This window comes from Natator depressus, chromosome 18 (genome assembly GCF_965152275.1).
Source record: "Natator depressus isolate rNatDep1 chromosome 18, rNatDep2.hap1, whole genome shotgun sequence".
Lineage (NCBI taxonomy): Eukaryota > Metazoa > Chordata > Testudines > Cheloniidae > Natator > Natator depressus.
In genome coordinates this window covers 3,551,337-3,578,724 of record NC_134251.1, presented here as the reverse complement: position 1 = coordinate 3,578,724, position 27,388 = coordinate 3,551,337, and the positions used below count along the sequence as shown (strand labels likewise).

Here is a 27,388-nt window from a genome sequence, read left to right as displayed (position 1 = left end):
TTAACAGTTCCCTTTCAGGTGGAATGACTTGAGATCTAAACAGACTGTAGCACCAACTTACCAAAGCTGGCATCATCACGAGAGGCTTGCATGATGGCATAAAGTGTAGAAAAGTTCTGACCATGCTGGTGCTTTCCATATAACACCACCTATTGGAACATTGCTCAGAAAAGCTGAAGTGGAGGATTGAGCTCTGGCAGAGAGAGACTTTAGTGAGCTGGTAGTTCCAGAAATCCAGTGAGTTTCTCAGACAATACAGGTTGACCCTTCGCTCTTTCAATAAAGATTACAAAGTCTTGGAGAAGATCTAAAGCAGTGGTTCTCAAACTTTTGTACTGGCGACCCCTTTCACACAGCAAGCCTCTGAGTGTGACGCCCCTTATAAATTAAAAACATTTAATATATATTTAACACCATTATAAATGCTGGAGGTGATGCGGGGTTTGGGGTGGAGGCTGACAGCTTGCAACCACTCATGTAATAAGGGGTTCGACCCCTCAGGGGGTCACAAGGTTATCTAAAGAATCTAGTACAGTCCAAATAAAATGCCAGAGCTCTATGAACATCAAATGGAGAGTTTCCTCAGCCTGAGAGGAATGGGATTTTTTTTTTGGGGGGGGGGGGGGGGGACACGACTACCTGAAAAGGTTAATGACTTGATTTAGATGGAAGGCTGACACTACCTCAGACATAAACTTAGGATGTGTATTAAGAAACACCTTGTCCTTATGAAAGGCTCTAAAAGGAAGGTCAGCAAGAAGAGCTTTAAGTTCTGAAACCGTCCTCATGGAAGTGATTGCCACTAAAAATGTGATCTTCAGAGACAACATAGATAGTGAAGTTGTCACCACAGGCTCAAAGGGGGACCCACGAATCTAGAGAACTAAATTTAAATCTCATACAGGCACCAGAGCAGACACAGGAAGGTAAGTATTAACTAGGCCTTTTGACAATCTCAAAACAAGAGGATGAGAGAAGATGGAAAATCCATGTATTGGCAGATATAATGCTGAAACAGAACCCAGGTGAACTCTCAAAACTATCTGAGAGGCCTGTGGATTTCAAATGTAGGACAGGTTTCAGAGTGGTAGCCGTGTTAGTCTGTATCAGCAAAAACAACGAGGAGTCCTTGTGGCCCTTTATAGGCTAACAAATTTATTTGGGCATAAGCTTTTGTGGGGTAAAACCCACTTCATCAGATGTATGGAGCGGAACATACAGTAGGGAGGTATAAATACACAGCATATGAAAAAAAAAATCGGAGTTGCCTTACCAAGTGGGGGGTCGGTACTAACAAGCCAATTCAATTTAAGTTGGAAGTAGGCAACTCTCAACAGTTGACAAGGAGTGGAAATCACTTTTGTAGTGTTGGGGCGGCCAAAAGTAAACAAGGTAGCCCATTTCAAACAGTTGACAAGAAGGTCTGAGTATTCAGCAAGGAGAAATTAGTTTTTGTAAAAACCAACTAGGAGTTCTTGTGGCACCTTCGAGACTAACAAATAGATTTACTTTCTGTCGTGACGCATCCACTCCCAGTCTCTATTCAGGCCTAATTTGATGGTGTCCAGTTTGCAATTTAATTCCAGTTCTGCAGTTTTTCGTTAGATCTGTTTTTGAAAGTTTTTTTGTTGAACTGCCGCCACTTTTAAATCTGTTATTGAGTGACACGGGAGATTGAACTCCTACTGGTTTTTGAATGTTATAATTCCTGATGTCAGATGTGTGTCCATTTATTCTTTTGCGTAGAGATTGTCTGGTTTGGCCAATGTACATGGCGGAGGGGCATTGCTGGCACATGATGGCATATATCACATTAGTAGATGTGCAGGTGAACGAGCCCCTGATGGTGTGGCTGATGTGGTTAGGTCCTATTATGGTGTCCCTTGAATAGATCTGCGGACTTAGTTGGCACTGGGGTTTGTTGCAGGGTTAGGTTCCTGGGTTAGTGTTTTTGTTGTGTGGGAGCTGGTGAGTATTTGCTTTAGGTTGGGGGGCTGCCTGTAAGCAAGGACTGGCCTGTCTCCCAAGATCTGTGAGAGTGAGGGATCGTCCTTCAGGATAGGGTGTAGATCCTTGATGATGCGCTGGAGAGGTTTTAGTTGGGGGCTGTAGGTGATGGCTAGTGGCATTCTGTTACTTTTTTTGTTGGGCCTGTCTTGGAGTAGGTGACTTCTGGGTACCCTTCTGGCTCCGTCAATCTGTTTCTTCACTTCATCAGGTGGATATTGTAGTTTTAAGAACGCTTGATAGAGATCCTGTACGTGTTTGTCTCTGTCTGGGGGATTGGAGCAAATGTGGTTGTATCTTAGAGCTTGGCTGTAGACAGTGGATCGTGCGATGTGGTCTGCATCAAAGCTGGACTGTGATGTGGTGATAATTTGTGGGACTGTGCCCAAAGGGAAAAATCTCTTCCACTTTGATTTGTGTGTGGCTCTAGCGGACTCCTTTCTGCTACTCACCAAGATGGTCTGGACCTATCAGGATCACAGTTTCTCATGAGTGTTCATCCAGAGATCATCCATGCAGTAAGGTGCGTGCAGAGATTCACCCTAGTTCTGTGACAAAATATCTGCCACTAGAGGTGAAGTTCTCAGTGAACGGATAGAGAGGCAATGTAGATCTGTGAACCAACATTGTCTTGGCCATGCTGCTAAAATGAGGATCAACAATACTTTGTCCTATTTCAGCTTCCTGAGAATTCTGGGAATGATAGGGAACTGGAGGGAATGCATATAGGAGCAGACTGGACCAGGGAAGAAGAAATGCATCTATGATGGAACCAAGGCCTAGGAGCTGCAGGCAGGTTTATGCACGCTTATAGGGCTGGATCTGAGGCCATTGGAAAGGGTTGCTATAGTTCTATACCTTTCTACTGGGAGAGAAGCCATGACTATGAGGTATGCCCCTGTTAAAGATATACATTGAGTGGGTTGCACTTGAGACCTCTCCAAATTTAGTTTCAGGCATAGACAAACGATGACTTAATGACAGGCAACTGATGACTATGACATTGGATCTGGTCTCTTGATGCTGCCCACACCAGCCAATTGTCCAAGTAAATGAAAGTTTGAATGCCTAAATGACAGAGGCGCTGCTAACACGGACATACACATGGTGAAGACCCTTAAAGCTTATGACAAACTGAAACTGTACTGGTAGTAGTTGGTGCCTACCACAAATCTAAGGCAATTAATGTGGGAGGGATGTATCACAATGTGGAAGTATACATTTTGTAAAATTGCGGACAGCTACCAATCTCCAGGGAAGAAGCAAGGGTGACCATCTTGAACTTGATCTTTTTGATGAATCTATTCAGCTTTCTTAAGTCTAAAATACGATGGAAGCCCCCAGATTTCTTCTAAATCAGAAGGTATCGGGAATAGAAGCCTTTCCCTTCATGTTGGTAAGGAACTTCTGCTATTGCTCCCAATTCCAGAAAAGACCATAGCACTTGAAGTAACAGTCTTATGAGACGGGCCCTGAAGATGGATGAGGAATATGGGTTGCTAAAAGGAACTGGATAATATATCCCTCCTTAACTGTGCTGAGTACCCACTTGTCTGATGTGATTTTTTTTTTTTTTTTAAACTGTGCTTGGGAAAACAAGGGATAGACGTGACTCAAAAGGAGATATTATTGATATACTGTCTTCAACCAAAATGTCCAAATCACTGTTTTGAAGACATCTGATGAGAAGGGCCCACTACATTAAAGACAGCTGGTAACGTCTAGGAGATCTTGGTCTCCTCTTAGGGGAATATTGAGGTCTGTGTTGGAGAGAGGATCTAGCGCAGCAGTTCTCAAACAGTGGGTCGGGACCCCAAAGTGGGTCACAACCCCGTTTTAATAGGGTTGCCAAGGGTGGCATTAGACTTGCTGAGGCCTGGGGCTGAATCCCAAGCCCCACTGCCCAGGGCCGGGGCCAAAGCCCAAGGGCTTCAGCCCTGAGTGACGGGGCTCAGGTTACAGCCCCTACCCCAGGGCTGTCAGGGCTTAAGCCCTTGGGTTTCAGCTTTGACATACACAGCTCAGGTTTTGGGCCCCCCACGTGGGGGGCCCAGGCAGGTTCAAGTCTCAGTCCCTTCTCTTGTTTCTCTCTCGTGCCCACCTGACCAGGATAACAGCCCTGCATGTGGCATATTGTTTAGAACCAGGGATTTCTTCATAGTAAATCTTCTAGGTAGTAATAAAAGTATATATAAACTATACTATTCTATACTATATACACACTTATAGTATAAGTGTAACAACTTTGTAGAGACTGTTTTCTAAACTGGTTGACCAAAGCTAAGGCTAAGTGGAGCTCCAGCTCTTAACACAAGCAGTGCGAAGAAAGTATGAGGGAGGTGGTGGACATGCCCCTTTTATGCCCTTGCCTGAGAGCACGAGAAAAGCAGGGGCACATGCGCTGACTAGTGGTACTACTGGCAAAAGTCTCCAACTCAAGTGCACACACACACCCCCCTACAATGGAATGCATATGTGCACAATCGCTTGGAGAACTAGGGAATCAGTTGCAATAGAACCAGAAGCTTGTACTGCCACCTCAGCACTCTCACTTAGTGATTATTTTCCTCCTCCAAAGGAAAGGAAGAAGGGGTTCTAGATACCTCCTCTTGCCCTTGTTTCAGGGCCACAGAGAGGATTAGGACCTGTGGGGTAATGCTTACTAGAGCTATCTTCTGCAGTCACAACCGTGCCATGCTTCTTCTAAGCTTAAACTAGAGTGGGAAGTATATTGATACCTTGTACCAACAGGCCTTCTGATCCTTGCTGGTCAAATCTGCCTTGATTCCTTTGCCTTGATTCCTGCAATCTTAAGTATATGGCTACCTCCACTACCTCTTAGCCCCAGATGGGTCATGAGACAAACATGGGTCCATCACAGAAACTGAGGTACTGGAAGCTTCAGAACTGTAAGACTTGATTGCCAGAATCTCTTGCAGTAGGAGAGCCAGTAGGCAGTTCTGCCTTTTTTCTTGTCCTCAGGCTCAAGATCTTGCAGATGGATACAAGGAGGGACAGTATCACTCCCCAAAGACAGGAGAAGCAGTGTGAGCACATGCATTTGAGGCTGGAAAAAATGAATGGTCAGGAAGCATCCCTATTTAAAATTACATCTTTTAAGCATGTATGCTGCTCATACTCCACTTAAAGTTAAAAGAGCTTGAAATAATCCCACTCAGAGCACCCAACTGTATTGTCAACAGATGAGTTAGGTCTTCAGATGAAGGCTATGCAGCAGGAACAGATAAATCACAGACAAGAATTCGCTTATGCCAATGTCTCAAAACACACAAAGAGAAGCAATACAGAAGCTATTATAACTTTTGCTTATAATAAGCAGAATGTGCCTTGAACACTTTGCTTCCAAGCTTGTCATGAGGTCTGGGTATCAAGTAGAGAGGGAGAGATGTGGTAAAAGTAAAGATCTGGGAGGAGCACAAGAAAGTAACAGTATATAGGACCATAAATTAAACTACAGAATTATGTTTTTCCTTTCACCTGCCCGCAACACCCAAAACCAGTAACATTTTCACCCTTTATACTCACCGTCGGTACATATTCTGATGGGAATTTGTTTGTTGTGTAAGAAATTAAGAGACATGTTTTACCAACAGCACCATCACCCACGACCACACATTTAATTGTCTGCATAGCTGAAGTCCGTTAGTATATCAAATCCAATATGAATCTAAGGGAATAAAAGAAAATATTTAGATTTTTTGCTTACTTTCTCACAGAAAAGCACAAAGTGTTAATCCAGTTTCATCGAGCAGTCTCAACTACAGAATGAGCATCTTGGAGCACTGGAGCCCTCTGGCCAAGGTAGCCACACTCTCATAATTTCACACAAGCTTCGAATAGGTTATAGAAACTGGTTAATACACTAGGCATTTTTTAGCCTTAGTTCAGTGGATATTTTCTGTTCAGTGCACCTATTGGTCAATTTACAGTATCAGCTGGCATCTTGCCTCCAACTGGTGACAAACAGCATGAAGAAAAAAAAAGAGTCCAGAAACCAACTTTTTGGGAAGGGTGTCCACAAGTCCATATCACTGAAGAGTACAGGGTTGGGCCACGACAAAACTAAACTTAGGCTTTGTCTACACCAGTGGTTCCCAACCAGAGGTCTGGGGCCCGCAGGGGGTCTACAAGCAGATTGCAGAGGGTCCGTCAAAATAATCCAGAGAGCAGGGCCAGTATTAGACTCACTGGGGCCCAGGGCAGAAAGCTGAAGCCTGAGCCCCACCGCCTGGGGCTGAAGTCTGAGCAACTTACCTTCATAGTGCCCCCTGCAGCATAGGTCCCCAAACAGTTGCCCTGCTTGCCACCACCTACTGCCGACCCTGACTTTTAATCTACTGGATATGCAGAAACAGCTGTTGTGGAACAGGTGGGCAGTGAAATTTTTATAGCATGTTGGACAGGACCTCAGAAAGAAAAAGGTTGAGAACTGCTGGTCTACACCACCACTTTTGCTGGTAAAACTTGTCAGCCAGGGGTATGAAAACACCCCCACCCCCCTCCTGCCCACTGACCGACCGACATAAGTTTCACCAGCAGAAGTGCTGGTGTGGACAGCGCTATGTCCGCGGGAGAGCTTTCAGCAAGCAGTACAACTGTGCCACTGTAAAGTCTGTAGTGTAGACAGCCTTAATTTGGTTGTCAATGTTACCTTCTGTTTAGACAGTTTCAATAATTATTTCAATTCAATCCAAGTATTTTAATGCAATCTGCATTTTTATAACAAGTTATTCTCCATTCATGTGACAGTAGTGAAGAATTACCAGTTTTTCTTCAAATGCTTATTTGTCTTCAGAACAGATCTGGAAATTGTTAGACCAAACATTTTCAGTGGTTGGTAAAAACGTTTGAAACAGAATCCTCACTGCAACCTTATCTTTTGAGCCATGGGTGCATAACAATTAAGCCAATTTTAGGAAATGGTACCAAAGATACTTTTTCAGAACAACATATAAAGCACCATCTGGCATTTCACTCCTTCAACATTGTCATTTATACCATTCTTTTCATACACATTAAGCCCTTTACTACGGGGAAGACTTATGTAGACAATGACATTAATCCTCTACTCTGTGTCATACTTTGGCTAGCACCAGAAAAAACAGGAATCTGCTAACCTATGTAGACGCATACGTATGCTGCAAAAATTCCAACATCTAATCTGATGCCACATCTTAGGGAACACACAACATTCATGTGCCTAATACTTAGTTTCAATAATCTGGCCCCTCAGGAGAGTGCAGGGTTAGTGTATTTTCAAAAGACAAGTCCTTGTTCAAAAGGATTATTGGTAGATTTAGTCCTTTCATTCAGGTCAATTTGACTACATATTTGAGGTTAAGACCAGTGACCGGAGAAATATTTAATGACCTACACAATCTCACTTAATATTTTCCCTACATTCTATGGCACTTGCATACAAAGGCAGAGTTTAGCTTTTAGTTATAGTATGTTCTGTTCTGAGGGACAAGAATAATATTTCAGAGAAAAAAACATGAGTGAAAAGCAGACAACACTGAGACCAACTCAGTCCTGATTTAAGAAACAGGATTCTTATTAAAAAAAAATAAGGGGGTGGGGATGTTTTAGAGCAGCGATACTCAAACCTCAGTGGTTCAGAAGCCAAATTAGCAATCAGCATTACCTAAAAGAGCCACAGTAGTGTGAATTCACGGTTTCATTTACTGTAGTATTATATATTTTTAATGTATAAAATTCTCACAGCCAATAAATTAGTGTAAGTTGATAATTTAATTGGTTAACAACATAGTAAGAGCAACCTGATTGGTTAAAAATTAAATCACACTATGTTTTAATATCAGGTCTCCTACAGCTCTTTGCAGCACACATTAAAGAGCCACTTGCAGCTCGTGAAGCCTCAGAGTATCACTGTTTTAGAGCAACAGATCCATAAAAACATAGAGGCTAGACTACTCTACTTTTAAAATGATTTATGGTGACTCATTCATGCTAGGATGCAGAACTGCACTAAGGACATATAAGGATTCAGATGCAATCCCCATCAGTGGCAAGAGCCACACCATTGCAGCTGCTGGCAATACACCTCTACCCCGATATAACGCGGTCCTCGGGAGCCAAAAAAATCTTACCACATTACAGGTGAAACTGCATTGTATCAAACTTGCTTTGGCCTCGAGCATTTCTGTTATTAATAGACACTTCCTGCCCCCTGACTGACCCCTCAGAACCCCCGACCCATCCAACCCCCCTGCTCCTTGTCCCCTGACTACCCCCTCCAGAGACCCCCTGCCCCAACCACCCCCTCAAGACCCCACCCCCTATCTAAGCCCCCTGCTCCTTGTCCCCTGACCACCCCCTCCAGAGACCCCCTCGTCCCTAATCACCCCCAAGACCCCACCCAACCCCCCTGTCCCCTGACTGCCCCGCCCCCCATCCACACCCCCACCCCAACAGGCCCTCCGGGACTCCCATGCCCTATCCAACACCCCCATTCCCCATCCCCTGACCGCCCAGCCCCCAGAACCTCCGAACCATCCAACTCCCCCTGCTCCCTGTCCCCTGACCACCACCCCTCCCCCCGAGATCCTCTGCCCCTTATCCAACCCCTCGGCCCGGCACCCTTAACATGCCGCTCAGAGCAGCGTGTCAGAGCCAGACATGCTGATGCACTGATCTGCCAGAGCGCGCAGCCCCGCTGCTTTACCGCATTATATCTGAATTCATGTTATATCGGGTCACGTTATATTGGGGTAGAGGTGTACTAGAATATACCTGATGCAAGAAATAGCTACATATCCATGTGCTTAGCTGTGGGAGAAATAAGGCAAAGGAAAGAAGTTGAAGGCCAGAGAAGATAAGGGGCAAGAGAAAGTTGGTTAAGAAGTGAACTGAGCATAGACTAAGCTTCAGTGAGAATTTACTGGCTCATTTTATAAAATTTCTACATGAAAATGGAAGGAGTCCAGAACTCCAACTAAGTTACCCAGTGTATTCAAAAGTGACACCAGACCACAAGCTCAAATACTAAGTGTGAACCAACTTAAAACAGATCTAAAATTATGAATATGCCACACTAACACTCCAATGGGATACATTCCGGAAGATAGGCTGATCTGTATTTTCTTGTTGGATTTGCTCTACAGTAGGCTCTCTCAAGCTGTGTGGCCAGGCTGCATTGGTAGGGAGTGGATAGTATCCGGGCGAGGCTTGGAACTCACTTCCTGTTTTCAAGAGGGTAAGTTAAAAATGTAAGAAAATGCAAGTTGCTGCATGGGCTTCTCAGTTTTTTGTATGCTTGTACCAGCTTTAGTTACAATCTGTCAGTCACCCACCCTTCAGCGCTTCCTCTGCAATAACTCTTCTTGGCCATCCTTGGGAGCCGCTACAATACCAGCACTGAGAACAAGGTAACTTCTCCACTGTAAGTGCTCCACTTATTGGTGACTACAGACAACCCACAATCATCAGAAGGAAACTGTAGCAGATAGCAGCTCCCAGGCCTTAATCTCCTTTATCTCCCATTCTGTTCTCCCTTTGGAGCCCTACCCTCGAATTCCATTGAAGGCTAATCCCAGTTTTAAGTTTGGATAGGTTTTTCCACAACTAGAAATAATAAACACACACAATGACACTTTGTAACGAAATGGATGAGCTTCTGATTGTTTAATTATAAAAACTTTATAGCTTCGGCCAATGTGAACATGGGGCCTGAACTAATCTCCTTTGACAGGAGAGCGAGGTGTGATAGTAAAGAGTTTCAGAATCACTTGTTCTAAAAAGATAACAAGTGCAATAATTAAATACAACAGGGAACATAAACAAAGATACATAAAAAAAGGAAATTCCTTTGTGGAATTTAAAACTGTAACTGAATCTTTCCAAAGTTACTTACATGCCAAATAATCCCTTTTCAACAACATGTGTAAAATACTCCCAAATACAGTGGTGTCCTTTTAAAGACACATTCAGAGGTCTTTTTTTTTTTTTTTGCGGGGGGGGGGGGGGGGGAGAGGAGGAGGAGGAGGAGAAGAGTCAGGTTTAAGGATTTATCCATGCTGGTTATTGTCCAAAAAATCTTGGGCCAAGATTTTTTTTAAAATCATATATAAATTTTTGCTTCTAAGGCCATATTTAGGCACCTAAATAAATGGCCTGATTTCCAAATATAGATTTAGGATCTTAAGTTTAGACCTCCATTTCTGAAAGTCTTACCTGACACCTTGTGTAAGTCTAACAAAGGAAAATTAAACAATATCTACAGGGGAAAAAAAGAGTACACACTCACACACACTAAGAGTAGCAGCTGTGTTAGTCTGTATTCGCAAAAAGAAAAGGAGTACTTGTGGCACCTTAGAGACTAACAAATTTATTTGAGCAGAAGCTTTCATGAGCTACAGCTCACTTCATCGGATGCATTCAGTGTAGCTCACGAAAGCTTCTGCTCAAATAAATTTGTTAGTTAGTCTCTAAGGTGCCACAAGTACTCCTTTTCTTTTTACACATTAAGAGAAGAAATAATCTAGTCCAACGTAGAATATGAGCAAATTCTCACACCCAATAAAAAGTACACTGTCTGCTGAGAAAAGCAGGGAAATACTTGTTCATACTTATAGGTAGTAAGTACTTCAAGGCAGGAACAGTATCCATGTGTGTATATCTAGTAGGATGGGGTCCCTGGGTGTTATTAACTGTAATTAAGATGAAACTTATATAACATTTCCTTCCTGTGTTTGCCTCCTCTCCATGTTTTCTGCCCAGTCCATCTCTCTATTCCTTTTTTACTTAAGGATCATTTCTATCTCCTCTATGAAGTACATAGCACATTAATAAAGTCTGTCCCCTTAGCTCAGCAAAACTACTAGATTCCTACAGAAGGAGCTTCAGTGGTCAGGAATATTGTGTTCTGGTAGAAACTAAGTGACACTCAAAACAGGTTGATGCACAGCTCAAAGAGTTACAGAAGTAGATGCCTTGATTTCTTATTTAAGCACAGTCTCTTATCAGTAATTAAATTAAAATGCAAGTTTCTTGATTTACTTCCAGATTTAAAACAAAAAAAGTTTAAAAGGTTCCTAAGGCGACAGAGTCATCCACACATTGCAGACTAGTTAAAATATGCTCTAGTTCAACCACAAGTTATTGGGATTATTGTAAGAATTAGAAGGCAATTTCTATGGGCTGTTAGCAAAAGGATAGACAATCACATTCCTTCTAGCCCTAAAATCAGAATCTATAAGCTATTAAATTTTTACCTTCACATATGCAGCATGAGCAATTAGAATTGATATGGAAAACATAGCTTTTCCATTTCCAGCCTTGAGTCTAAGTAACTTACACTTGCATCAATGCCTCTTTTTTAGGCTAAAATGTTCATACCTCTATCTAGCCTGAGGAAACTGAGCCATCAAATTTGTGTACACTTCCTGTATTAGTTTCCTGTTGAGCACCAGCTGCATCACAACTTCCTCTTTTATGGACCATGTAACTGCGACCATTTCATTGCATGGATTGGCTGAACTTAAAGTTCACTACAGGTAAATAACTGCTTGTTGGTAACTGAGAACTTACTTAATCAAGTTCTTTGGAACATTAAAAATCATTTGCAACACATCAACTCAATTATTACAAGATCTGAGATTAAGTCACAAATTACTCAAGTAAGGAATTTGCTCAGTGAGGCATTTTGCTTGTTGAATGCTCATATTTAATAAGTTTTCATTAGAACAAAGTGAAACTATTTTTGAAAGTGGTTTCAGATGCAAAGCCATGGTTTAAATGGCTTCACAGCCTACTTACAGCATTCATATTACTTCTCTAGAAACCAAGGCTAAATGTGCTTCATAATGCATGGAATCAGGGACACAGTGGAATCACATGGATCCCAATTCCACTCATACTGACCTGCAGTTGGATGTGTACTGTATCATAGAATATCAGGGGTGGAAGGGACCTCAGGAGGTCATCTAGTCCAACCCCCTGCTCAAAGCAAGACCAATCCCCAATTTTTGCCCCAGATCCCTAAATGGCCCCCTCAAGGATTGAACTCACAAGCCTGGGTTTATCAGGCCAATGCTCAAACCACAGAGCGTAAGTATTAACCAACGGTATTAACTATGTAACTGACAGATTCCAATAAATTAATGCACTGTTAGCATTACTAAAGTTCATATTTTAGTTTTCAATAAAAAATAGAAATCAAAGCTATTTACCTGTAGAATCTACAAGTTCCAGCTGCCTTACTTCTGCTGAGTATGAGACTTTCCTATATCTATTATCTACGTATTTAGTAGCGCAATTAGTAACTTGGATTGCAATGATAGCAAGACACTTAACTCAGAGGACATCTCCAATGCAAAATACATATAAGTGTTCCTAACTTGAGGTGAAACAGTAGTGAAGGCAACTGATTTTAACTCTGGTTAGGAGCTCAAGTTCAACTCTCCCCTCCTTCCCCTATAAGCTTTATCTTTAGCTTCTAAGGAGAGCTAAAAGGCAAGGTGCCATGTCTTCACTGCTATTTAAAGTCAAGTTAGCTAACCTGAGATAAGCACACCACCTCTTTTTGCAGTGAAGCTATACTCTGTTACTTTGTGAACTTGCAAAATAAGTACAAAAAGTAACCAAAGGTTTCAGAGTAGCAGCCGTGTTAGTCTGTATTCGCAAAAAGAAAAGGAGGACTTGTGGCACCTTAGAGACTAACAAATTTATTTGAGCATAAGCTTTCGTGAGCTACAGCTCACTTCATCGGATGCATTCAGTGGAAAATACAGTGGCGAGATTTATATACATAGAGAACATGAAACAATGGGTGTTACCATACACACTGTAACCAGAGTGATCACTTAAGGTGAGCTATCCACAACAGTGGTTCCCTTAACCCACCCAACAATATTGTTAACCTATCCAACTATACTCTTAGCCCAGCAGAAGAATCTTATCTGAAGACTTTGGATATTGAAGGTTTTACTTCCAGTATTGCATGTAAAAAAGCAAACTAAAAACACAATACTTTTTTATTCAAATTGGTTTAGAGATAATTTGATCTAAATTCCCTTTCAAAAGTGACTTCTAAACTGAGACCAAGCATGGAAAATGTCAGCAGCTTACAAGCACCGACAAAAAATAAAAATGAAGGTTTATCTTCATCACCAAAACAGCAGGTGTAGTAAAATGGCACACAATCCCATGTAAGTGGTTGTTCACAGTGCCTTAAGAAACTTGATACTATCTTCCTGATTATCTTAACTCCAAACTATTTCCACCCCCAAAACAATTTTCACCACACCAAAGATGTTACAGGGATGTAACATTAACTTGCTTATTTTTTGAACAAACAAGTAGTTTCAGGTTGTACACATTCCTTCGAGTCTCAATTTTCTTCTTTTTCCTTTTTTTTGGGGGGGGGGGGAGGGGGCGGGAGAAGTTTAAAGAGATTTGTCTCTGCCTTACTGCTGTGTGAAAGGTTGAGGAAACTGACCATCAATGAAATGCTGTCAAACACTAAGTATATAAAGTGAAAAATAAAACGTTTTGCCCTTTAAGTTGAGTGATATTCTGTGTTACTTGCAATAACAGTAAGTAAAAATGTCAGATTTTTTTAAAATTAATTTTGTGCCCTTCTACAGTTTGTGGATGTAATTATTTGTTCACCAATTCCAATACCTATTCACTACTTTTTCAGCTAGTTTGTTGCTTTGCTGACTCTTGACATTGTTTGTGTCTGCTTACCCCATGGTTAACACCATTAATAACCGTGGAAGCTAACAGTGTTTAACTTTTGCCAGTGCCCTACTCTGACACACTGGAGGTTTCAAAGAGGGATGGGCTATTACCAGCAGGAGAGTGAGTTTGTATGTGTGTGTGTGTGGGGGGGGGGGGGTGAGAAAACCTGGATTTGTGCTGGAAATGGCCCTCCTTGATGATCACTTTAGATAAGCTGTTACCAGCAGGAGAGTGGGGTGGGAGGAAGTTTTGTTTCATGGTCTCTGTGTGTATATAATGTCTTCTGCAGTTTCCACGATATGCTATGCATCCGATGAAGTGAGCTGTAGCTCACGAAAGCTCATGCTCAAATAAACTGGTTAGTCTCTAAGGTGCCACAAGTACTCCTTTTCTTTTTTCTTTTTACGAATACAGACTAACACGGCTGTTACTCTGAAACCTGTCACTGGTTGAGCACACATTTTTTGAAGCATGGATAAGACCATGTCCATGTAATTGGTTTTGAATGATCATCCTTCCTCTCTCAGCTCTCTGTCCAGTGGATATCCCAGAATATTGTGCCCTGTGTGTGTGTGTGTCTTCTAGGCATTCTATCCCAGCACAATGCAGTAGTGTAATTTATGAGATAACTAAAGGCCCATCAGTAAAAGGACAAATTATATTTGCCCCTTCTGTGGGTAGTTGTGGTGTCAGATTTCACTCAAATATATGAAAGGAGGCATAGCACAAAAAGTATCCTGAAAACATCAGACTACTTAATTTTTATCATCATAAACCACCAACAACTCAATTTCAAGAGGGCTAGAAGCCTGGGCAAAGCCAGACTAAAGAGAGAGGTTCCTCTCCATGCAGCCTAACCACAGGAAGGAAGTGAAGCAGTTGAGAGTCATACCTCTCTTGTGCAACACCAGGTGCTGACCATTCAAGTGCTGTGGTGAGCATGGGCCTGAAAAAATTCAGAAGCTTACAATGCTGTTGGTGACTTATCCCAAGAGTAGGTATATGCAGAGGCCCCCCTAAGGAAGAAACAGCAATTACTGGGGCCAGAAAAAGGAAGAGGAAATCTTAGAACTCTAGACCTCCTGCCTTCCAGTTTTGTGCTTATTACCCAGTGGTTCTCAAACTGTGGGTCAGGACGCCAAAGTTGGTCATGACCCCATTTTAATGGGGTTGCCAGGGCAAGTATTAGACTCACTGGGGCCAAAGCCTGAGCCCTGCTACCTTGGGGTGGTGGGGTTCAGGCTCCACCCTCATACCCCCACCAGGGGTTATGTACTAATTTTTGTTGTCAGAACAGGGTCAAGGTGCAATGAAGTTTGAGAACTGCTGCATAAGCTAAGGAGGCCTTTTCTCAATGAGAACAGCAGCAATTCTTACAAGATTGTGTTTCTGATAATTGCTTAAAAATCTCTAAAACCCACCTCTGCAGAAGGTCAGGAGAGAACGGAGTTAAGCTTATAGTCCATGAGGATCAGGCACTTCCACAGCATAGGCACTTCCACAGCATGGACACACTGCACTTGGAATGTCAAACTTGATTAACTCAAACCAATTCTACTGCACATGAGCAAAGGCTTAAAAAAGCAATCAAATCAAGACTGATTTTTACCAAGCAGCTAGAAGACGCTTCTTATTAAGGGCTATTCCCATGCAAAATTTCCATGTCCTTCACCCAATTCTATCAGCCTGAAACTGTTCTTAAAAAAAATTGCAGATTTAAGTAGTTTGGGCAGAGGAAGAATTTTCCCATTAATTTCACAAAGACAGAAGTATTTTTACTCATCTTTTCCAAACAGAATTTCAATATTGGACAAAAACCACGGATAGTAAATTTCAGTTTGAAAGGTGGTTAAAATGGAAGTAACTAAGACAACCTTAGCTGTTCCTACAGCTATATTATATAGAAACAGAAGGTAGATTTTGTTTCAGTTCAGAACCATAAAGTTGAAACCACAGAGAGCTATACTCCTAATCTTCTCTTGCCTTAACTATTCCCTCCCTCTTCTTGTTACTTTGACTTGTTATATTTGGTTTTACTTCTTTTGCAAGCTTTTTGGAGCAGGAGCCATGCCTTCTCATAACTTTGCCAATATTAAGCAAAAGGACACTGGCATTACTAGATTTAGTTACACTGGTGTAAGTTTTCAAAGCACAGAAAAGGCCCATGCCACTTAGCATAATGGGGCCCAGATCCCAAATAATGAGTCTGGAGATACTATAAAACAAATGTTTCATGAACAATACGTAATCAGTTTTCAATTTTATTGTCTATTCCTTAGACAGCTGAAAGTACTGTGTACAAAAAGTTGGATGCTCATGTAGTGATGGTGTGGCAAGAGGTCCTAAATAGAACAGAGGGTAAAGTACCAGCACAACATCTGAAATTCAGAAGTGCTGATTTAAAAAACTTGTGTGTCTGTTTCTTCTACATTTCTAAAAAATTTAACAATGTTATTAAAATCTCTCTCTCCTATCTCATTCAGAAGAAGGACCCGCATGGTGACCTGATTATCAACTGAGGATGCTGTGGCCAATTTGGAGATTTAAACTGCTTCTCTTGAAAGTGGGAATCATTAGCAAGAGACAGAAGGAGCAGTTTAAACAATTAAATATTGGTATCTCTAAAATTCTGCACCTTGCTTGATTCAGTTTAACGTTACAGTGTGTCTAGGGAACAGAGGTGGGTGGGCTTGTTTCTTTCACCCAGCAATTCAATAAACTACAGGCTATGTAGCAGAAAACCGCAGACCACCTCCTGCCTTAAACTAAGTTCTTCACACCTCTATGCTCTTCCCACTGATTTTAGACATTTCTACCCACACTACTGTAGGGAGGGAAGTGCTATAAGCTGTTACATAAGCTACAGAAGGACTTATAAAGAAGCAGCAGGAGATGGACTGTATTCCCATATGGCTGTGCAAACTCAAGACGTCCACGGTTCTGCACCAAATTTAAACCCTACAATACACATGATACCTTAGCAGACTGAAACTGAGTATCAGAATTGGTGGCAATTCCCTCTCACTGATTCCTTTGGCTAACATAGCATATGACCCATTCATTATGGCTTGGATTTTCAAAGGAGCTTAAATAAATTAGATTCCCAACTCTCCTTGAACTTCGATGGGATGTGGGTGCCTAAAGAACAGAAAGTCATTGATAGGTTGTTGATATTACAAGTCAGTTAAACAAAATCCATCTAGACTACTGTTATTGAAATAATGCACATTGCTTATAGCAGTGGTTCTCAACCGGGGTACATCCCTGGGGGTACGCAGAGGTCTTCTAAGGGGTACATCAACTCATCTAGATATTTGCCTAGTTTTATAACAGGCTAATAAAAAGCAGTTGCAAAGTCAGTATAATCTAAAATTTCATACAATGACTTGTTTATACTGCTCTATATACTGAAAATATAAGTACAATATTAATATTTCAATTGATTTATTTTATAATTATATGGTAAAACTGAGAAAGCAAGCAATTTGCAGTCATATTGTGCCGAGACACTTTTGTATTTTTATGCCTGATTTTGTAAACAAATAGTTTTTAAGTGAGGCAAAATTTGGGGGTATGCAAGATGACAGACTCCTAAAAGGAGTCCGGTAGTCTAGAAAAGTTGAGAGCCACGGGCTTATAGTATTATGTATGTATGTTAGGAGATTCCAAGCAGGGATCAAGGCACATCTTTCCTGATTTGTAGGGCTGCACACATTCAAATGCTAAAAAGTTAAATTTAGAATATTTATGAGTACGGCTAACAAGATCTAGGGCATTTTAGTTTTGGTACTAGATCAAAGGTCTAGCAGGAAGAAAGGGACTGCTATACTGAATCAGACCAGAGATCCATCTAGTCTTGTATTTGTCTCTGAAAGTGACCTATACTAGATATTTTACAGGAAGGAGCAAAATATTCCATAATGAATACTTATGGAATCACATGCTCATAGAATTAGTTCTTTGTATCAGTTCCTTTTCAATTTATCATTGTCCCTTCTCTTAGTACAAAAATAAAAAGCACCCAAATTACCTGCTCTATACTGTTCATTATTTTGTATAATGATTATAGCTTCTCTGATCTCCTAATCATTTTACTTTCCTCATTTCTAATTTTCTCTGTGATTCTAATCTTGCAAAAGAGCCCATTTTTAAATGATCTGGGTGTCATATTGCCAGCTACATTTATTACTACAAATAATTTCAAACATCAGCAAGTCAGAGATATTTTATGATCAGAGTCTAGTTTCAAATTTTCTGTATCAGAGGGAAAACAGATTCTGGGGAACCTGTCTGGAACAAACTGTCACTTTAGGGCAAACAAATTTATTTTAACATGCCAACCATACATCCACTACAAGGCAATCAGAGTAAATGCATCAGTTACAGGTCATGAATAAACACAACCATAAGACATTACATATATGCACATACAGATCTGTCGAAGTTTCACCATATAAGCAAGTTAACAAATCTTGGACATGTTCCATCTTGCATCAGAAGCAATGTTTGTCACCATTCTCCTGTTCAATTACTCCAGGCAGAGATTTTTAAAACAAGGTGCTCTCTTTACAGAGAAGGTAATAATGGAAATATTGATCTACTGGTTCCAACATGTTGAGTCAATTCTGTGCTTGTACGTGTATAAATCTTGTACATGTCAATATGCTCTTTTCTAACAGACTCTTCTATGCTAATTCTTCCTTCAGCACACTCAAAGGAAAACAAAGATTAGCAGCATAAGCTGCCATTTTACAAGACTGTACTTTGAAGTTTGCCATATTCATGTATTTCCAAAAGCTTCAGATATAAATTTTAGGATAGTAAAATAATTTCTATTTTATTATGAAAAAGTTAACCCTTTACTGACCAAAGATAACTCTAAACATTTACAGATCTACTGTAATATACTATACTACTATCATATACTATACATACAATATGATGGGGGCTAATTTAGCTACAACTAATCAGGAAAAAGATTTTGGAGTCATTGTGGATAGTTCTCTGCAGACACCCACACAATGTGCAGTGGCAGTCAAAAAAAAAAAAAAAACGGGATGTTAGGAATCATTAAAAAAGGGATAGAGAATAAGACAGAGAATATCTTACTGCCCTTATATAAATCCATGGTACACCCACATTTTGAATACTGCGTACAGATGTGGTCCCCTCATCTCTAAAAAGATATACTGGCATTAGAAACGGTTCAGAAAAAGGCAATTAAAATTATTAGGGGTTTGGAACAGGTCCCATATGAGAAGAGATTAAAGAGGCTAGGACTTTTCAGCTTGGAAAAGAGGAGACTGAGGGGGGATATGATAGAGGTATATAAAATCATGAGTGGTGTGGAGAAAGTGAATAAGGAAAAGTTATTTACTTGTTCACATAATATAAGAACTAGAGGTCACCATATGAAATTAATGGGTAGCAGATTTAAAACAAATAAAAGGAAGTTCTTCTTCACTCAGCGCACAGTCAACCTGTGGAACTCCTGGCCTGAGGAGGTTGTGAAGGTTAGGACTATAACAGGGTTTAAAAGAGAACTGGATAAATTCATGGAGGCTAAGTCCATTAATGGCTATTAGCGAGGATGGGTAAGGAATGGTGTCCCTAGCCTCTGTTTGTCAGGGGTGGAGATGGATGCAGGAGAGAGATCACTTGATCATGACCTGTTAGGTTCACTCCCTCTGGGACACCTGGCAATGGCCACTGTCGGTAGACAGGATACTGGGCTGGATGGACCTTTGGTCTGACCCACTATGGTCATTCTTATGTTCTTACTGCATTAGTCTAAGCAGTACCATGATATTTCTTGACCCATTTCTCAAACTCACTTTAAAAAAAAAAAAAAAAAAAAAGACTTCCTGGGCACTGCAGTCTATAATGCCTTACAGTTTAAATGCACCTCATTTTCCCAGAAGCAAGCCATATCCACAGGTAAACATGACACAAAGGACTCAAACACAAATGGCCAAACTAAACTATTCCTAATTGTATTACTGTCAACCAACATGGCTTCCTCAGTGAGGTCTTGTTCACATGATGCTTTTGGCTTAAAAAATTCCCAGCATTGCTAACACTACATCCAGTGGATTTTCACGAGTCTTATTGTAGACAAGGCAACAGGCTTTGTTCCATCCTTTTGTGATAATCTGCTCCAAGAATTTTCGCCATACGGCACTTTGAATAGTGGCTACTGCTTGGACTCTTGTCCCTGCTAGCATTTCCACTATTGCTACTACCAGTAAATATACACCAGCATGAAGTTTTTCCACACACAAAAAAGGGCTAATGTAGGCATAGTCTTGAGTAGCCAAAAGAACACTTACAATACAAACAGGGGGAGGGTTTGCGCACTACAGTAGTTCATATGTATCACTTTCACAACACATTTGAGATTTGGAAGGAGTAAAGGGGATTTATAAATGATCTACCAGCCTATCCTCCAAGCAGCACTGAATCTTACTCTCTTGTAGCTCTAGCCAGAAACAAAGTTACATGACTCTGGAAACAGTTTAAAAAAATGGCCAAACATTTACACGGTATTAGAGGGAAAGTATGCTATCCTACGTGTACCTGCTTTTACACTACATGAGATAACCTATAACTGGGCTGCAAGGGAGAACAAGGCAAAGAAAACTGCTTCCACGGAAAAATCATAACTCATTTTCCAATCTGTTTGCGATTTGGCATCAATGACTATTTTTGAATTAACAAACAAGCTTAAATGAAACTACTGGTTCTTTTTACAGGAACTCTATTAACTTTGCAGCTCAAGTGGATCAACTTTAAAATATCTAGAAAGGAAGTTACTTTCATTCATTCTCTTTTGTTCATTACTTAACTAAAAAACAATCCTGCAATCCTTTTAGACAAACTAGTATTCATATATTCTCTGGCATTAGACAATGGACCAGAAGGCTGAACAAACAACATACAAGTATACAAAAAAGTTAATGTCACATTACAGTTAAAATATTCAATGAACAAGAATCAGGAAATGAAAAAATAAAGCTGGTCAAGTAATATTAAGTCAGCTCTACTCTACACAAGTGTCATTAGGTGGTTGACGCATGATATGTGGCATCTACCTTTGACAAAGACAGGATGGTTTCTGTCCCTTTTACACATCTAGCTTGTCACAGCAGTGAAGTACTGGAGATCTGAAGTTACAGTTAAAAACCTTGTACGTGCAGCATATGCCAGGAAATAGCCAGGTGCTGAGGCCTCTACCTCCAATCTCTGCTCCCAGTATACTTGAAGTATACGCCTTCGGTGTTGGGGGTGCCGCCCAGTAAGCCCACTAAAAATGGTTTAATACACGGAGGCCTACGCGTTCCGCTCCTAGGGGATTTTTGTTAGCAGGACGGCAGTGCAGACCCACCCTCGGCAACGGAGGCCGCAGCTGCTACGAGCAGGGACAGCAAAAGGCGGGTTCCTCCCCCACCCCACCCACCGCGAGGGCCGAGAGAGCAGGGGGCTGCGGGAACCCCCTCACCGCGCTGGGAGCGGACACGGGCGCTGCGGCCGTTCAGCACGGAGGGAAGGCGCGAGCGGAGAGGCCGGGGCCCGCAGCCCTCCCTAGTGCTGTAAAATGTCGGCGGCTCAGCACAAGCAGGAAGTCGGGGCCGCAGGGGAAGGGAAGCGAGCGAGCGCCCCCCCGGTATCCGCCCCCTACCCCCAGAAACGCCCGCCAGCTCCCGGGGCCCGGAGATCGAAGCCCCTCCGGCAGACAAGCGGCCACCGCCCACCGGCCCCGCTGCGCCCGGCGGGCCCAGATCCCCGCTGCTCCGGGGGCGCACACCGAGGGCGGCTCAGCGTACACGGAACCCCGGGCCCGGCCCGCCCGCTGTGCGAAGGGCCCCCCAGCCACGCGCGCGGGGATGCCCGCGCCCCCCACTCCATGGCGGACGCGGGGCGAGGCTCCCCCCGGGATTCGCTGGGTCCCGTTCCCCGCCGCACTCCCTCACCTCAGAGTCTCCGCCGGGCGTTGGCAGCTCTGTGCGGGTTCTCCTGCGCTCAGGAGCAGGGGCACGCACGCTACGTTACCGCGCACGCACGGAGGGGCCGGCGCAAGAGAGGCTGTGGGCTGGGTCCGCTGCTTAGCGGAACTTCCCGACCCCGCCTCCTTGCGGTGGTAGCTCCGCCCCCAAACCTGACCTTCGGCCCCGCCCGCTCCGAGCCGGTTTCCACCCACTGAGGGTCAGAGGCTCGCCCCTCCCCCCGTCTGTCTGGGAACGCCCATTGCGCGCGGCACCTCCCCATCCCCCTGGGCGGCCATTGTGATAGAGCCCTACATCCCCCTGGGCGCACCCATCCCCACAGCGCCCTGCCCCCATCCCGCTGGCTGCCCCATTGCACGCATCGCTATAGAGCACTACTGCATCCCCTGGGCTCCCATTGTACCTATTGCCACCTCACCCTGCCCCATCCCTCTGGGTGCCCCATTGCCAGGGCACTTTCCCTCCATCCCTCTGGGCGCACCCATTGCCTCAGTACCCTGCCCCATCCCTCTGGGTGCCCCATTGCCAGGGCACTTTCCCTCCATCCCTCTGGGCGCACCCATTGCCTCAGTGCCCTGCCCCATCCCTCTGGGTGCCCCATTGCACCCATCGCTATAGAGCCCTACTCCATCCCCCTGGGCGCACCCATCATCACAGTGCCCTGCCCCATCCTTCTGGGCGCCCACTGCCAGAGCACCCTGCCCTATTTATTTGAGCATTGCATTGTGCCTGTTGCTAGCCTGTGGCCTCTCCATAGCCCTCTGCGCTGTTGCCTATTCTATGCTTTTTCTCTTGTCTCTCCTCCAGCAGCGAAGCCAGTTTGGACACTGGAGGGCAAAAGAGGGGGCATTATTTACTGTTAATTATTTTACAGCACCACCCATGTGCCTGGCCCCAGCTCAATGGAGCTTCTAATCCAAGCTGTAAAAGTGACATGAAGAGTGAGGGGACAAACAGTGGGGAGTGGACAGGCCACTGTCATCTGCCAGATTTTTAATCACCATGTCACCTGGGCCTTGCTTGAATATGGTTAGGTGACACTGGTTAAATCACTGGTGGCTGGGATATGCTCCCACCCTATCTTTACCAGTGATAGTGCAGTGGGTGGTCTAGTGGTTAGGGCACTAAACTGGGGCTTGAGAGCAGAGTTAAAATTTCTGCTTTGCTATAGCCTCCCTGTGTGGCCTTGGGCATGTCACTTAGTCTCTCTATGCCACAGGAAATATTAGCCCTGCCCTGCCTCACAGAGGTGGTGAAGAATAAATACTGTAAATATTGTGAGATGCTCAGAGCCTGCAGTTTGATACTGAACTCCCTTGGAAGTTAGGAGCCTAATTACCTCTGAGGATCTGGGCCTGAGTTTAAGTGATTTACCAGTGATAACACAGAAAGTTTGTAGCATATCAAGAGAAACAAAGCTTATCTGGCCGTAGAATGGCTTACCCAGTAGGTGACAGCACCCCTCTTATTGGGGTTAATAATACCAATGCACTTGTGTGCACAATGCTCTTAGTTATGTAAGTGCACAGCACTGGTATTAGCCTCCTTTCTCAACTAGGGAGAGAGACTGAACGAGTTAGGAGGAAACATAGTGCTCTGCCAAACCCAGACTTTAGTTTTACTGGGGGGTCAGACATTAAACAGTCTGTAACTTTTACCACTTTAGAGCACCTCCTGAAGCAAAGACAGGCTACACATGCACATCCTGCTTAGAAGCACATTCACAACTCAGCACTTGTCAGATATGGACTGAATGACACATGGGTCCGGAGGAGCCCTGGGCTCAGTCACTAGACACTTTGCAAGCCCCAGGCATGTAGATGGAAAATGGCATTCTAAGTGTTTTGGCAAAATCCTAGATTTTTTTTTTTTCTTATCAGAAAAGCAAACCCAAGGGTGGCATCTGCTGGACTCCCCCAGACCTCACTCCCCTGAAAGAGGCAGCAGATGAAAGGTGCCCTGCAGGCCCTAGTTTCCTGAACTTTCTATGACAGGCCGCCCCCCACTGGGTCTGACTCATGCATCATCATCAGGGATTCTAATTTTCTGTGATAAAAAACCCAAAATTGTCCAGTAAAAAAAAGAAGTTTTAAAACAATTAAAATAAAACACTGAACTTTAGTTTCCCTAGCCACAATATATATGGATATCTGTTTTATAGTTAAAAATTTTAAATATAAGCTGACAGCCCAAGCTCCACCAATTCTCCCCTTTATCCAAATTTTTGATGATCTGATCTGGCCTCAGTCTCAATTAGATTGGATAATCGGGGTTCCACTGTGTGTTTTTATGTTTTCACAAAATGTAAAAACAAAAGATTCTCTGTAAAAATGCAAATTCCACATTTTTCCATGGCAAACAGATTTCTAGGATCCTTGATCATCAGGAGAGGGGCCGCGCCAAGAAAAAGGTACTTCATTTTAGTCATTTAAGACCAACTGATTTATTTCACTTTCTGCAATGCCTGGTTAGGTGCTCTGGGGACACATCCATTCAATCCACATACAGGGTCCCCAACATACCTCTCACCCAAACCCCAGCTCTCTAGGAAAGGGGATGGGAGTTCTCTTAGAAGCTCAGCCCTTATCCACCAGGAGAACAATTAAATGGACCTTGCAATATGATCTGAAGGGCAACAGCTTCAAAACTTTGCTAAACTGAAGCAGGAAGCAGATTCCACCATTGCAGCCCCCTCTCTGAGCTTCCCTCCCTCTCCCTTCCAGTTAAATAGGTTGGGGACATAGGTGCAGGAACTAGGGGTGCTACCACAGCCTCTGGTTTGAAGTGGTTTCCTATAAATATATAAGGGGTTTGTACCCTCACTATAAAAAATGTTCCAGCACCCCTGGGTAGGGAGGATTAAGCTTGGATGTCTCGGACGATCTGGGCCACTGGGCTATAACAGGCACATCTTGCAGGTGTTCAGGACAGAATCCATTTAAGGCTTTCTAGGTTAAAACCTGCACTTTAAAGGGGCAGCCAGTACCTATAAGAGCACAAAGGTAATGTATTCCTTTTAAGAGTCACTCAAAGCTCCCTGTGAATTAGAGCAACTCCTCACAGCAAAAAGAAAAGGAGGACTTGTGACACCTTAGAGACTAACCAATTTATTTGAGCATAAGATTTCGTGAGCTACAGCTCACTTCATCGGATGCATACTGTGGAAAGTGTAGAAGATCTTTTTATACACACAAAGCATGAAAAAATACCTCACCCCACCCCACTCTCCTGCTGGTAACAGCTTATCTAAAGCGATCACTCTCCTTACAATGTGTATGATAATCAAGGTGGGCCATTTCCAGCACAAATCTAGGGTTTAACAAGAACGTCTGAGGAGGGTGGGGGGGGGGGTAGGAAAAAACAAGGGGAAATAGGTTACCTTGCATAATGACTTAGCCACTCCCAGTCTCTATTCAAGCCTAAGTTAATTGTATCCAATTTGCAAATGAATTCCAATTCAACAGTCTCTCGCTGGAGTCTGGTTTTGAAGTTTTTTTGTTGTAATTTCGCAACTTTCATGTCTGTAATCGCGTGACCAGAGAGATTGAAGTGTTCTCCGACTGGTTTATGAATGTTATAAACCAGTCGGAGAACACTTCAATCTCTACGTAACACTGTCCAGTCTCTAGGTAAAAGAATAAATGGACACAAATCAGATGTCAAGAATTATAACATTCATAAACCAGTCAGAGAACACTTCAATCTCTCTGGTCACGCGATTACAGACATGAAAGTTGCGAAATTACAACAAAAAAAACTTCAAATCCAGACTCCAGCGAGAGACTGTTGAATTGGAATTCATTTGCAAATTGGATACAATTAACTTAGGCTTGAATAGAGACTGGGAGTGGCTAAGTCATTATGCAAGGTAACCTATTTCCCCTTGTTTTTTCCTACCCCCCCCCCCCCACCCTCCTCAGACGTTCTTGTTAAACCCTAGATTTGTGCTGGAAATGGCCCACCTTGATTATCATACACATTGTAAGGAGAGTGATCGCTTTAGATAAGCTATTACCAGCAGGAGAGAGAGGTGGGGGGAGGTATTTTTTCATGCTTTGTGTGTATAAAAAGATCTTCTACACTTTCCACAGTATGCATCCGATGAAGTGAGCTATAGCTCACGAAAGCTTATGCTCAAATAAATTGGTTAGTCTCTAAGGTGCCACAAGTACTCTTTTTCTTTTTGCGAATACAGACTAACACGCCTGCTACTCTGAATCCTCACAGCAAGAAATGCTCTGTGCTGCCACCAAATGGAAGCAATGTGGATTCACCAAACTGGCCACTACAGCTGGAGATTGTGCATAGGCTGTGAGGGAAACCCAGAACCTTTTCTTTGCTTCCTGCAAAGCCAGTGCATGAGATTTCAAATGCTCTTTCAGGCATAGCTCAAGTCATAGGGGCCTCCCACCTATTTAAGTGTTTCCCCAGGGCTGAAAACAACACTGGAAATATTCTTAATATTAACATTAACTGCTGTAAGACACTGCAATTTATAACCAGAGCTAGTTAACTGACTCTCGAACTGGGCTGGATGTCCCTGTCCATGTGACATTCCAGTCAACAGAAAGGATGCTGAAAGTGATTCCTGTGCAATGGGCAGAGAGATCAATACTCTGTTATATAACTGACTAATTTAAATAACTGACGTGCATCCGACAAAGTGGGTTTTCACCCACGAAAGCTTATGCTCCAATACGTCTGTTAGTCTATAAGGTGCCACAGGACTCTTTGCCGCTTAAATAACTGAGGCTCTTTTTACAATGTTTAAATCTTTAGCTAGAAGTGATTTTTTTTTAAAAGATGGTTAAGTTACCAGGGCAGAGACCTAGTTTTCCTGTGTGCATACTGAACATTATGTGCACCTCATCTCTATATAAATAATATAGCATCACCCGTAATAAAGTTGGAGACAAGGAATAGTTTGCATTTTAGTCCTATGGCTCTGAAGGTGTCATCTAACAAATTAAGATATTTTTAATTCAATTCTCAAATTTCTATTCTTTGGTACTGAAATATAAGCGAGCAGCTGAGAACAACAGAAAATACCTTCACTAAGTCACCTCCTGCCCCTGCTGGAAATCCCATAGGCTTTGTGATTTAAAACCAGTGCTTTGACTCCCTGTGCTTAGAAGTTATGATTCATGTGAAAGTAAACCCAACAAGTAATGGGAATTGCATAATAAAGAAGGGAGAACAGACATCTCTTTCCTATTCCTGGCAGCACAGCTGCTTCTGAAATTCTTTTGTGGTGGAGCATATTTTTATTTCTACAATATTCGAGGAAAACCTAACACAATGCTACAACATTTAAGATGAGCATCTAAGAGCCCTGCACTCAGTCACTAGATACTTTGCAAGCGCCAGGCATGTGGATGGGAAATGGCATTCTAAGTGTTTTGGCAGAGTTCTAGATTATATGTATTTTCTGACTTTTAAACCAAACTCTGTACTTTTGAATAATTTAAGCATTATAGTCAGATGTATAAATGCTCTTTCCTTAACCTGTGTATTTGATAATTTTAACATTAGCTTTAATTAAAAAAATTTAAATGGTTTTTTCCTTATCAGAAAAACAAACCCCAAAATCGCACCTGCTGGACTCCCCCAGGCCTCACTCCCCTGAAGGAGGCAGCAGATGAAAGGTGGCCTAG

At 42.7% G+C, this 27,388-nt stretch overlaps 1 protein-coding gene across 3 annotated transcripts in view; it reads right to left on the bottom strand.

Moving 5' to 3' along the window:
• Positions 1 to 21,847, bottom strand: part of CDC42 (cell division cycle 42) — a 47,531-nt gene extending 25,684 nt beyond the window's left edge. For 2 of the 3 annotated variants that reach the window (XM_074933973.1, XM_074933972.1), the window contains exons 1-2: positions 21,702 to 21,847; positions 5,554 to 5,695 (exon numbers count right to left, since the gene is read on the bottom strand). In XM_074933973.1, the coding sequence (XP_074790074.1) occupies positions 5,554 to 5,658 (105 nt within the window). In that variant the 5' untranslated portion in view covers positions 5,659 to 5,695; positions 21,702 to 21,847. Of the gene's footprint in view, positions 1 to 5,553; positions 5,696 to 20,822; positions 21,137 to 21,701 lie in introns of those variants that run through there. The other variant, XM_074933974.1, reaches the window with a different exon arrangement.
• Between the last annotated feature and the right edge of the window lie 5,541 nt (positions 21,848 to 27,388).